General features: G+C 39.5%; 2 protein-coding genes across 4 annotated transcripts in view; one reads left to right on the forward strand and one right to left on the reverse strand.

The window, feature by feature from the left end:
- Positions 1-2,373, reverse strand: part of LOC111151427 (dynein light chain LC8-type 2) — a 77,325-nt gene extending 74,952 nt beyond the window's left edge. Inside the window, exon 1 of the mRNA XM_022509421.1 lies at positions 2,350-2,373. The gene's annotated coding sequence lies outside the window, so the exon portion shown is untranslated. The remainder of the gene's footprint in view (positions 1-2,349) is intronic.
- LOC111151426 (serine and arginine rich splicing factor 1) overlaps positions 1,387-13,769 on the forward strand; it is a 20,492-nt gene continuing 8,109 nt past the window's right edge. Inside the window, exons 1-5 of one of the 3 annotated variants that reach the window (XM_022509419.1) lie at positions 2,125-2,473; positions 2,880-3,064; positions 3,447-3,619; positions 3,819-4,005; positions 4,383-5,947. In XM_022509419.1, the coding sequence (XP_022365127.1) occupies positions 2,280-2,473; positions 2,880-3,064; positions 3,447-3,619; positions 3,819-4,005; positions 4,383-4,405 (762 nt within the window). In that variant the 5' untranslated portion in view covers positions 2,125-2,279 and the 3' untranslated portion in view covers positions 4,406-5,947. Of the gene's footprint in view, positions 2,474-2,879; positions 3,065-3,446; positions 3,620-3,818; positions 5,948-13,769 lie in introns of those variants that run through there. The other 2 variants (XR_002640858.1, XR_002640857.1) reach the window with 2 other exon arrangements.

The following is a 13,769-nucleotide window of genomic DNA, read 5'->3' on the forward strand; positions in this document are numbered from 1 at the left end:
TGTCCTGGGATCAAGCCCCGCATAGGGCTCTCTGTTCAGCAGGGAGCCTGCTTCCTCCTCTCTCTCTCTAATTGTGAGCTGTCAAATAAATAAATAAAATCTTAAAAAAAAAAAAAGAAAGAAAGAAAACGTACATGTACATATATGCATAATTTTGGAACCCAACACAGAGAGTTCAAGGACTACCAAAGATCTTCTATGAATCTGTTCAGAATCAAATAGAATTTGCTATTAGGGGATCAATCAGAGACATCTGTAAAATGCAATCAACTTTTAGAACTAAGAAAACATGGCCTCCTAAACAACCTACTTATTTTTTAATCTCAAAGGCACTTAAAATTTTTAAATTTTATTTATTTGAGAGGATAAAGAATGAGGGGGGTGGGAATGCAGAGGAAGAAGCAGACTGCCCGCTGACCAGGGAACCAGACATGGGGCTCAATCCCAGGACCCTGAGATCATGACCCAGGCATAAGGCAGACACTCAACCAACTGAGCCACCCAGGCGCCCCAGCACTTAGGATTTTGAATATATTTGTTTTCCCTTCTTTACTATGACTTCTGGGATGACTGGAGTTAAATTTGTAGTCTGCCTTTAGTAACTGGCCAGGCAATTACTCCAGGCATTTTGTATAGTAATCTCATCCATGACTTCATCTTAATTCCTCTCCCCTTATTTTCCCATTTCCCCTGAGTTTTTTGTCCAGTTTTAAAGACTTTTTTTTTTTTTAATTTGACAGAGAAAGAGATCACAAGTAGGCAGAGAGAAAGAAAGAGGAGGAAGCAGGCTCCCCACTGAGCAGAGAGCCTGATGTGGGGCTCGATCCCAGGACCCTGAGATTATGACCTGAGCCGAAGGCAGAGGCTTAACTCACTGAGCCACCCAGGCGCCCCCTTAGTCCAGTTTTAATAATATTTTAGGGTATCAATGACTCACACCCTTGGGGCCTACTGCAAATACATAGTATGAAAAAAATCCCCCTTAAACTCAGGGTGCAGATGTTTTAGCATATATATGACGGCAGGGTTTTCTTAAAAATGGAATTCATTACTAATATTTAAAAATCCCAACATTTCACATAAAAATCCAGATTTCAAATGTCTCGGGAAAAAAAAATTTAACAAGTTATTATCTCTCTGGGCCAGTATGCAAGTGGAATCAGTTCTGAGCAGTAACTGTGGTCTCCGAGGGTCACCGTTCTCACACATCCATTTTGCTCTATATACATTTTGTCTATATACTACCCGAGAGGTCCGGGGGTGAGTTCAGAAAGAGGAACGAACTTCAGGATTCTGCAAACACACAGACACGCTTTTTCTTGATGTTTGAAAGGGATGGACAGGCAACAGGCACAATTCACTCTTCAAACCTTCACCGGACCTCTCCTCTGCGCTAGGCCTAACCCGAAGGCGATTAAAGAGAGGCTGCGGTCTGAGTCCTGGTTAACTTCTCAGGGTTCGAACCACTGCCACTAGAACAAGGTGTGCTCAAGTGAGCTACACAAAGTTACGTTTTGAACCCACAGCAGAACGGTACTTAGCGCAGAGTATTTACTAAGTAATCTAAGCTGGGTTGCTCTAAATTAGACACTTGTCTAAGCAAACCGCCGCCTGTGCGGAGGAGAAAGGGCAGGAAGACAAAGTCACGTCTCGGCTCGGGATTGAATCCCAAGAATCGGAGTTCCCCAACCAGCCCCACTCTCTGAGGATGTCCGCGTTTCCGGAGCCACCACCAGGTCCCGCCCCCCCCTTAGCTCCGCCCTCAGCAGGCTTTCCCGCCAAAGGCCGTTAACACCGCAGAGCATTGTGGGACAAGACTCAAGGCTAGGTTTCACCCAATGCATTCAAGGCGCGGACTTGTTTTAAAAAGAGACTCATTCCCGGAAAAACTATCTTTTAAGGCTCGTCAGGGATTAGTAACCCCTCTAAGGAGGAATCGTTGTTTAATTTTTACCAAAAGGCTAGTCAATTCACTTGCAAACCACTCTGCCAATCGGGAACGCGAGGAACTTTTTTCTCCCTTCGCGCGGAGGGTGACGTCGCGCATGCGTGAGCGTACCTTTCGCGGCACCCGTTACGCTCTTGCGCGTGCGTACTGAGATCGAATAGCTGCTTCCTCCCGCTTCTCTTCCTCCCTCCCCCCATATCCGTGCGCCGAGCTGATAAAGGCGCCATTTTGGAGGGGCCGCGGGAGACGTGGTGTCGCTGCGGGCTTGCTCTGCCGTGCGCTAGGCTTGGTGGGAAGGCCTGTGCTCAAGTCCGCGCTTTTCGTCGCCGCCATGTCGGGAGGTGGTGTGATTCGTGGCCCGGCAGGGAACAACGATTGCCGCATCTACGTGGGTAACTTACCTCCAGACATCCGAACCAAGGACATTGAGGACGTGTTCTACAAATACGGTGCTATCCGCGACATCGATCTCAAGAATCGCCGCGGAGGACCGCCCTTCGCCTTCGTTGAGTTCGAGGACCCTCGGTGAGCGGCCCGGGGCTTGCCGCCTTGAGTCAATAAGTTGAAGTAGTTGGGGAAGGCCTCGATACAGAGAATGGGGAGGTGGGCTCTTAGGTTGGGGGTAAGACGATATCGTCCATGCTGGAACCGAGTAAGGAGCCTAGTCGCGGTGTTTTTTCTGGTGGCTGGGCCCACGGACGTCCCCAGAGCGGACTCCTCGTCTCGGAGCGGGAAACTGAGGCGCCAAGGGCTGGTGTAGTGGTCGGGAGCCTGGCGTGCTTCTGGGTGGGGGAGGGGCCATTCCTATTATGCAGCGCATGTGGGCTCTTCCACGCTGGGTGCGCATGTGCGGGGGCCGCTAGTTCCTGACTGAGGTAGCTGCCTCTCCCCGGCCTTATTCTTAAACCTCTTGCTTTCTGTGATCACGCAGAGACGCGGAAGACGCGGTGTATGGTCGCGACGGCTATGATTACGATGGATACCGTCTGCGGGTGGAGTTTCCTCGAAGTGGCCGTGGTACAGGCCGAGGCGGCGGCGGGGGTGGAGGTGGCGGGGCTCCCCGAGGCCGCTATGGCCCCCCGTCCAGGCGTTCTGAAAACAGAGTGGTTGTCTCCGGTGAGTTTATTGTTCGTGAGGGGTGTTGAGAAGGGACAGGAACCACTTTTAAGTTTCTCCTTGAGTGACCAGTTTTGACCAATTCAAGTTTTTGTGGTACGTCGTAAATTACTTAAGTTTCTGGGGTGAATTTAGAAAACGAAGATTACCGTAGTGGAGATAACTCCAATATACTACTGACTTAATTTACCATTAGGTTGGATACCTAGAATATGAAGATTTTGACAGATAATTTTGGACTTCGGATTCCAGGATTTTAATGAACTGCTCTTTACCTAGGACCGTGAACTAATCATTTATTTTAAAGTAGTCCTTGTTCTAGTGTAAATTTATGTTTAATGTGAAATGTAGGGTGATTGGTATTGAAAAAATACTTTTTTAGGACTGCCTCCAAGTGGAAGCTGGCAGGATTTAAAGGATCACATGCGTGAAGCAGGTGATGTATGTTATGCTGATGTTTACCGAGATGGCACTGGTGTCGTGGAGTTTGTACGGAAAGAAGATATGACCTATGCAGTTCGAAAACTGGATAACACTAAGTTTAGATCTCATGAGGTAGGTTTTACATTTACTCTTTTCTTTGGCCAGAATTGGATACAGTGGTCTAAACAGTGGAATTTGAAGGTAAGATTCAGGCAAGGGTGTCCAAGTAAAGTACCAGATTCCTGGTTTTAGTTACATTGTATTCGTTCAGCATGCCTGAAGACAGGTGAAAGCTTAGATCTTTCAATCGAAAGTTCTGTCTATTCAATAGGGAGAAACTGCCTACATCCGGGTTAAAGTTGATGGGCCCAGAAGTCCAAGTTATGGAAGATCACGCTCTCGAAGCCGTAGTCGTAGCAGAAGCCGTAGCAGAAGCAACAGCAGGAGTCGCAGTTACTCCCCAAGGAGAAGCAGAGGATCACCACGCTATTCTCCCCGTCATAGCAGATCTCGCTCTCGTACATAAGATGATTGGTGACACTTTTTGTAGAACCCATGTTGTATACAGTTTTCCTTTACTCAGTACAATCTTTTCATTTTTTAATTCAAACTGTTTTGTTCAGAATGGGCTAAAGTGTTGAATTGCATTCTTGTATAATATCCCCTTGCTCCTAACATCCACATTCCCCTCATGTCTGATAAATTGTATTTTAAGTGATGTCATAGACAGGATTGTTTAAATTTAGTTAACTCTCTCCATGCTCTTCAGACTGTGATATTGTGTAAATGTCTATTCTGCTCTGGTTTGTGTGAACTGGGATGTTGGGGGTGTTTGTGGTTATCTTACCTGGGGAAGTTCTTATGTTTATCTTGCTTTTCATGTGTCTTTCTGTAGACATATCTGAAGAGATGGATTAAGAATGCTTTGGATTAAGGATTGTGGAGCACATTTCAATCATTTTAGGATTGTCAAAAGGAGGATTGAGGAGGATCAGATCAATAATGGAGGCAATGGTATGACTCCAAGTGCTATTGTCACAGATGAAATTGGCAGTATTGACCTTATACTAAAAGGCAAGGGTTGAAAATGATGATATATATATGTACATCTACCTTAAAACACTTGCAAACATCTTATGCAGTTATCTTTAGCTACAATTGCTTTGCTCTTTAAACCTTGGCAATTGTGGCAAAATTATATTGCCCATTTTGTAACAGTTTATTTTGCTCCCTTCCCCCCTTTTTTGTTTTAATAGGGACTAATGTGGGAAGAACTGGCTAATTTGTCACAGTGCTTAGTTACAACTGTTAATGTGTGACCTGCTGTTGGTGTACATGTGGGTACAGGGTGTCTTTAATTCCAACCAGATAGAGTATAATATCAATACTGCTAAATCTGCATGTCCTCTGTGTGACTGATATAGCGTTGCTATTTCATTTTTTTAAGACAAAATGAAAGCAAAATAGAATTCCAATGTATTGGTGTAGATAATCTAGTTGGGAATACTTTTAAGTCTCACCTTCCCCCTTTTAAACTAATATTCATAATTGACTCATGTTTAAAACACTTTAATTTACAAATTAAATTGCAGATGGGAGCATTAGGTTTAGTTTAGACTTAGGGTGGGTAGCAATACCAGTAAACTTTTCAACTACATAACTTTTTGCAACCACAAAACCTGTAATACGCTGTACAGTAACAAGTGTTGGCATTATCAGTTGAACTGTAAATATAAAATGCTTCTTCCAATTAGTCTCTATGATAATTAAGTTTCTAAAATTTATCTGAACACCATTCAGAAACTTGTTTTGGGGAATTTGATAGTTATTGATGTACATCTGTTAAACTGATGACAGACATAACTCATCATTCCCCAGAAACCTTTTTTGATTACAGTATCTAACATTTTGCCTCCTCTTTTTTGGTTTTGCTGGTTATAAAGGTTTGGATTGGAGAGGGCTCACTGGATCCCAATCCTTGGAGCTGGATCATTGGATTCAAATCATAATGTGGATAGGATAGGGAGGATGAATTACAAGGATTCATGGAGCGGGATCAGATTACCAGGAACATAGGAGTGGATTCCTGCCCCAACCAAACCGCATTCGTGTGGATATTTTTTTTTTTATTCAACTTAATTGGCTATTCCAAAGATTTTTTTTTTTTCCTATTTTTGACGATTGGAGCCCTTAAGATGCACGATGGAATTGTGTTTTGCATTTTTTGGTAAAAGGAGCAAAGCGAGGACCTGGAGATAATACGCTGGAGCAATCTCCTTGGAAGGATTCAGCACGAGTAGATGGTAAACATTTAAAGGGGAAAGGGGGGGTTTGTTTAAATAGTAAATCAGTAAGTCACTTCTAAATTTAAAGAACAAAATTGGAGTTGAAGAATAAGTAGGTTTCCAATTGGCTATTGCCGTTTTTCTTTGAAAAAAATAAACATTTTTTAAAAAACTATGCATGGTTGTCCTTTTTCCTCTTCATGTAAAATTTTAACTGGGTGACTAGTTTATCAGTTAATACTTTGATAAGATTCTGTTACGTGTTAGTAAATTAAAGATTCTTGAAAGATTATTTCTAATAAATGGAATTAGCCATCTTACTGTTAATTATAAAAGTCTTCTGGGGGAGATAAGGTAAGAATAAGGCATTTGTGTATATAGTATGTTAAATGGGTGATCTAGTTTCTGAAAGATAATCTTCCCATACTTTGATAAAAATGATTAAATTTATAGATGTTTATTTTTTGGTGATCATCTAGACAACATAGGCTTTGTGCAGAATCGGGTAGTGACTAGTTAATGTTAACTTGGAAATAGCCTTTGAGATTTTCAAGCTTTTCTCAAAAATTGGTAAGTATTAAATCTTAAATTCAGTGCAGATTAGAACTCTTAACACAAATTACATTTTTTTCTGAAATGTAATACACTAGAATTTTAACTGCTTATTTATTGTTCATGAGAAGCTGGGCTTTCTTTGTAATTGTGCCTTGCAAACCCTTCTCAGCTGTAATATTCTGTATCCAGAACATACCAAAGCAGTGATTTATATTTTAGTCTGCTCGTTCTTGTATCTTTTTATTTGATAGCCCCTTGGTGCTAAATTTTCAATGAGTTGGGGGAGGAGATTTTTACTTAAAATCCCTAATCTTTTTCTTTTGATTTCCTCATAGCTAGTCAAAACCATCAAAACATTTTTCTGCACCCAAAAGAAATAACTAAATATTAACATTTGCCTTGGATGCTAATAAAAGTTGGAAGCTGAATTTAAGACCACTATGCAGGTGACATAATTCGAAACCTAGGAAAAGCTAGACATAATCTTGGTAATAGAAGAAGTGGCCCCAAGGGATTTGCATAAGGACACCCAACCAAAACATTTAGATGAGCCTTGTGGAATGTAAGGAGGAAGAGCAGGGATGTTAAGTTTAAAACTAAGATTGCACTTGTAAGTAACTTGGTTTAGATTAAGGAAGTTACTAGTTTCTATGCAGGAATTCAAAATAACAATGTTCAAGAAGTGGAAGGATTTTTACTATTTAAACTATTTCATGTATAGAGTATAAGTATTTTTAAACAACTAATCTTGGAAAGGTTAATGTAAGCTAAACTTAAGCCTATGTTCATTGAATGTGTTGGAAACCAGATCAAGATGAAAAATTGCCTTCAGTGAAGATTGAGTGCATTTAGGCTAAGTTGAAAGCTTGTGTTCTGCTAAAAACTTTAGTAGTCCAAACGTCAGAATTGAGGTATAGAAAGTACTGTCTGATAATAGGGTGTCTGCAGATTAGAGGACTTGGCTGCATATTTATAGAAGATAGATGGGCACTGGACCAGATAGCTCAGAGCTGTGAGGGCAGATGCAGACTTTTGTTTTTTAGTTTTAGGAAATGAACCCTAAACCTCTGCCCATTTTGGCAGTTGTAAGAAGAAAGTTGTACTGTTTTGCAACTAAAAAAGTAGCCCTGAATTGTCCCCTTTTCTCTCCCTATTTATGTTCCCTTAGAATAGTGTAGGGAGCCTATAATTAGTTTGTTATTTTCTAACCAAGGAAAAACTTTAAGAAGCAATTACTTTTCATAACGTCAGATTGAATAACCCACCTTGCTGTTCAGCCCACATCCTTCTGGAAACAAAAGGTAAGAAACCTATTTTCTGATTCCTAATTGTTTGGGATCTGAATTTTATTTTTAAAAATTTGTTTAATAATTTTTTAAAAATAACTATGAACAGATTTTCCTTGTTAAAAATGTTTGTCCCCACTAAGTTTCATACCTTCATAAGTTGAGTGCTCCCGTGTCCACTTAACTGTAGTTCAATATGATTCTAGAATTTCAGCTTTCTCAGTTTTATCTTTGAAACCTCTTGCTCATTAGGATTGATGTGTGGTGGGTTTTTTTTTTTTTCCAAGTTTTCTGTGTAGATGAATTTCTTAACATTTCTTCTCACTTTGTATATGAAAGTGTACTGAAACCACAAATTAAGTTCTGTGTATTTACCATAAATAGTATAAAAAGAGACTTAGGCTGAAGTTCTGTTGTAACAACCAGTCTTTGGTTTCATTTAGTTCCATCGCAGTATGAAGAGTGCTAAGGCAGAAAACCTGTTCATGATCTCTTACCCAAAAAATTCTGAAAACAGAATTTTTTGTTGAATGTGAAACCTGACCAGAATTGATGCCTTCATTTTGCACTTAACTGGGAATACATGGTCTTCTGCAGAAATACTGAGGTTTCATTACACACTTGCCATAGGCATTGCTGGGGGTGTTACATGATACAGAGTCTATTTGTATATCTTACTTTATTTTATTATATAAACTGCGAATGGCTCTGAATTTCAAATACACCTGCCCCCTTGAGTTTGGGTAAGAGATTATAGAACTCTAATGAAACACTGAGCTAAAGCTTCATGTGCATGAAAACAAACCTGTTAGTGTGGATCCTTTCTTAATGGAGATCTAAGTTTCCCATCTTTTTAGGCTGAAGCAGCCACGAGAAAAAAGGTATGACCCACATTTCTTTATATTCTGTTGCTTAGTGGACTCACAGTTGTACACTGAAGGAAGTACTCTGCCATCCTAGTGTATGTAGTGGTATATATTCAGTTCTTTGGGGGTAATTTTTTTTTTCCCCCAATACTTTACAGGAAAATTGGTCAATACGATCTATAGGAGAAGCTGGGATTGGCATGAATTGATGAGATTATAAGGAAATCTCTGTTCATTTTGATTGTCTTTTGAATAGATTGTAGTCCTGGCAAAAATTTGCTCTAAGTAGAGGCCCAAGAAGTTGTAGTTATATTTAAACCAGCACTTAGTCCTGTGATTGAGGGCTTTGGGGATGCATCTTGATGACTTAAAAGCTATACCTGAAGGTGGTTGTGATTTTGTATGAATTGAGAAATTTTTCTATTTAAAAAATCACTTGGTGCTTCTGTAGTACCACAAAAAAGTAAATAGAATGAATTAGTCTTTTCATATGCAAGTTAATTTAGGCAGAAATAACCTCTTAATAAACATTTTAGTAAGTTCCTTCAGCTGGGTTATTAGGGGGAGAGAATTTATGCATGCCTTTGCATAAGGAGTTGCTGTTTCAGGTGTACAGAATGACAGGACAGTACTTAAGATCTAGAGTTCAGATTCTGGGTGTTTGTCTTTCTCTCCAGTACAAAGGACTTAACTCCTGTCGTTGCCTTGTGACTTAGAACTCTATCAGCTATTGAAAGAACTATCAATGGTAATAGAAATGGAGAGCCTCCCTAGAGTGCTATATACTCCTCTTAACCAGATACTAGCAAAACAGCAGATAGGGTTGCCAAATGTCTAGTTAAGGTGTTTTTTGGTTTTTGTTTTTTTGCTTGTTTTTTTACCATGTTTTCTATTCCCCTATTGGAGTAAATGCTAGGGAAAACCATGTAGCCACTAGAGGGAGCTATTATACAAAGTCAACCAGGAAAGTATCCATACCACAAAGAATCCCTTAAAGCTAGGTGGAAACAAACTATCTTAATCCTATCTGTCAGCTCCGAAGTTAAGTGGGGTGTTTAAGGGTGGGTAAGTTTTCTTTCTGTATCTGTCCAGTAGAGGATCCATTTAGGTCTTGAATAGAGCTTTATTAGTACTGAACTACTAAAGAAGAAAATTAGGTTCAGGGACTTAGAAAATGCTGAAGATACGAATCTGCTTATTTTTCTACCTCCCCTGTACACTTAAAGATAGAGATCAGTAAGGCCAGAAGAGTAAGAATTGGGTCCCGGAGTAGATGTGCTGCACGTAGCAATCTAGGCATAAAATTGATGTTAGGAAAAATGAAAATGTTTTCAGAAGTCTTTGTCATTTGTTTTTATGGCATGAAACATTTCTGGACTGTAATTTCTCAGCATTACTAAGATACTTAATGAGTATTAGTGTCTTAAACTGTTTATTCATGAAGTTGACTGTTATATTTTGTTTTCTAGGCTTTTTCTTAACTAAGCACAGAGTATCTTGTGATCAGGAAGTCCATACACATAGTTCTCTTGTCATGTTTATTTAATGTCATTTTATATTAAGACTGCTGAAAATTGGGGGGGAATTAACACTTTAGCATTTTGTCATTCCCATCATCTCCTTCCTTATAACCTTACATTGCAAAAAAAATGTAAGGGCACAAAGTTACCTCCTGTTTAAATTCACTAAAAATATTGCTAAAGTTTCTTAGGCCCATTTGATGATACAGTTTAGTCAATATGGTATGGGAGCACCCTCCTTAAAACATTGTTAGAAACTTGTCTTTGAAAAATAAGATACTAAGAGCAAATAAAAGAATTTTTCCAGGAGAGAGGAGAAAATTAAGTTTGCACAGTAGAGCTTATCTGCCTGCCTGTCATTTTCTGTGGCAAGTGAGGCCACAGAAGGTGGTTGCTGACTAGTAGGCTTGGTACAAGTTGGATGGAGAATGCTCTAGACTGGTTATTTCCTATCCTTAATTCTAGATGTTAGCTGTGAGGTCTCCTTAATTTAACTTATGAAGAGACACTCTAAAACCAATTTTGTACAATTGAAAATCCAGTATTTCCCTTTGTAAAAGAAAAAGGCTAAACTTGGAGATTGTAAAGTGCCAGAGGCGTGGCAGAATTGTGTCCTGAGGTGCTGAGTGTTAGGGGAGCCTTAACACAGGAAGTTTGGGATAAGCTTTCAAGTTGCAGCAGTGATTAAGGTTTAAAACAGGGATAGGCTGCTGTATCCGTTAAACCAAAAAAAGCCAACAGTCCTGGGCTGAATCACTCCTTCCCTTAACGCGACTTGCTTAGAAATGTGACTTATACCATCTATTGTATGGTCAGTGAATGCCAAGTGTTGTTAGAAATTCATTAGTAGCTTCAGCCCAAGTCCTAGCTGTGTACCAGCTACTGTTAAGTAATTTTTTTTTAAAGTGAAAAATATATTTTCTCACTTTAGTATTTGAAACTTCTGTGCTTGGAGGTTATTCTTAGAAATAACAGCAGCTGAGCCCTTTGGTAACCTAGCTCCTAGCCTACCTCTATAGTCTCATCTCTAGCCCTTCCCTTGATATACTCCATGTCCCAGGACTAGGCATTCTGTTGCATTTCTTGAATTTGGTCCTACTGTTGCTTCCTCCTGCAATGCTTTCTGTCTGCTCATTTAGAGAGTTATAACTTAACATTGGATAGTACCTCAAAAATGACCTTCTGGAAACCCAATATGCATCATACAGACAGTCATTCCTTTGTGTGTGGCCATAGACTTGTGTATTTTGCTCTAGTACAGCCACATCACCTAGCTTGCTTGCACTATCCAGCCATCGACTTCAACTTTCTTGCATCGTGTATTTTTATTTTCTGAGGAACCAAAATGGTGTCTGGCACAGTAGTCACTATAAGAACTCACTTTAAATGAGAAGTACTATTGGTTCTTCCTCTGTTCCCACAGAGTATTTCTGCTGTATTTTGAAACTGCCATTCTGCCTTGATTATCAGAGAGTTGTTTATGTATCTGTCTTTTCTAACAGGTCGTAACCTTTCTTCCTCCCCCTTCCAGGTACATAGCACAAAATAGCTATGCACTGAATAGACACTCAAGATAATTATCCAATTGCTTTGGAAGAGAAATTTGAATTATTTCCCGTTCTGAATTTCTTGAATAAGTAACCAGTGAATATAGGTCTAAATTTCTTTGTGTCTAAGTTGGGAATAAATCTTTAACTGATATTTATTGTGTAGTAGTAGAAGCTAAATATTTGTATGTAACATTAAAATATCATTTTCCATTCTGTGACCTCCTGGAGTGTTTCTAGTTATTTTTGAGACTTTTTTTTTTTTAAGAAATTTGAATTACAAATAAATCGAGTGATACCCACTTTTTAAGATGTGAAATGTTGATTCGCAGTACAGCAAGCACACTACAACCAAAAAAAACTTTAAAATGGCTCCTTTGTCCTCTAAAACCAGGTACTAAACTGAAATCAAGGTCATAGTTCTATGACTTTCTGTATAACCAGTTCCTAGCCACAGTACCATTGTATCTACGACTTGAACTATAGTTTTTGCTGCATCAAAATGCTGTTTAGTTTTGTGTTCCATCTGCATTTGCCATATCAGCATACTTACCTGTGCACCCAGATTCATTACTTAAAGTGTTTTAGCTGGTTTCACAGACTCTAGTCTCCATCCTGGCCATCAAGTCTGATCTTCCTAAAACATGTCAATTCCCTTAATACAAATCAACTATGGGTTTTAGTCTACCTTCCCAACTTAACACTATTCTCAATCACATCTTCCCTTGCTATGGTTGGTCTGGTAAATACTGACCATGTTTGTTTTTGCTTCTGTGTTAATAGACATTTCTCCTTCCCTCCCCCCACTTAACATTATCACCCTGAAGCTTCAAATCCTGACTATCCTTAAACTTAATTCCTGAAACTAAAAAGTAAACTTCTAAGCCCATATAATAGCTCTCTTCTCTGTGATGCATTTAACTTCACAATCTATTTTATTATTCTTTGAAAGTTTTGTGTTAATTTTTCCTACCCAGTGAGGTTTCTGTAATATTTTTCATTCAGGCAAATGCAGCACTGACAGTTTAATGTTAAGAGATGGAAAGAACTTCTATTCCTTAAAAGCAACACAGTAGAAAACTGTTTCACAAACTTTTGGGTAACTGGGTGGATTATCAAAGAAGAAAATCTTAATACTGCATTAAATAATTCTCTGATGTGATGCTAGAGAATTCAAATTTAAATGGTAGCCTAAGGGTGCCTGGGTGGCTCAGTCTGGTTTAGTAGTTGAGTGTCTGCCTTGGTTTCAGGTCATGATTTCTGGGTTGTGAGGTTGGGCTCTGCTCAGCCCAGAGTCCGCTTGGGATTCTTTCCCTCTTCTACCCCCTGACTTCCAAATAAATAAATGCTAGCATAAGGCATTTATAATGGGAGAAGTGAATGTCCCCCAAATCAGTCTTGCGAAGAAGAAAGTTGGTCTTTTGCAAGCTGTACACACTTTTTATTGATCATCAAAAATTGGTGTTACTGCCTAAGAGTAGAGTGGTTCCCTCTTGCGGCTTCCTCCTGTGTCTCCTTTTTACATCGTTCTTAAGCACGATTCTTAACAGAAGAAGCCTTAAAGTACTTACAAACATAGTGGTCATACCTCCATGAGAATTCCAGCAGACTTGGGGGTTGGATTATTTTGGCCTTCACTAGTTCTCTATAAAGGCATTCATAGGTGAAGATTACATAAACTTTAGAAAAGGGGGTAGTATATTTCCTTGGTTTGGGAGTCAACATGGCTCCAGGATTCTGACCCTGGTGACTTAATTGTCTCAAAGCCAAGGGACTCAACAAACTTACTTCCTTCCCCCACACACGTACCCTGCAAGCATCCCAATTTCTTTTGCCTCTAACACTACTAGATCATCTAAAGACTTAGTTCTTGGACTAATTGCACTATATTTCCGCTTTGCTTTTCATGTTTATGTAGTGTCATGTATAATGTGTGCACTTGGATGTTGTGTAGTTTCATATATGTGTGTTTTACTTCCCCTAGGTATATGATAAACTCAGCAAGCACTGTATTAACTTTTTGACACTCCAAGGTGCCTGGTATGCTAAGGCACACCTTTAATGTTTATGAATAAATATGTTCATGAAATCTTAGGTGCATGGGATAGCTTAGGTGAAATAATATGGTCCTCCAAACATATTGGGCTTATTTCCAAAGTAGTAGCTTCAAGGGTTCATGCCCTTGCTAACTTTTTTAATGGAAAGTTTTAAGAGAAACACGCA

The sequence above is a fragment of the Enhydra lutris genome, unplaced genomic scaffold, assembly GCF_002288905.1.
Source record: "Enhydra lutris kenyoni isolate GAN:26980312 unplaced genomic scaffold, ASM228890v2 scaffoldscaffold26, whole genome shotgun sequence".
In the NCBI taxonomy this organism is placed as follows: Eukaryota; Metazoa; Chordata; class Mammalia; order Carnivora; family Mustelidae; genus Enhydra; species Enhydra lutris.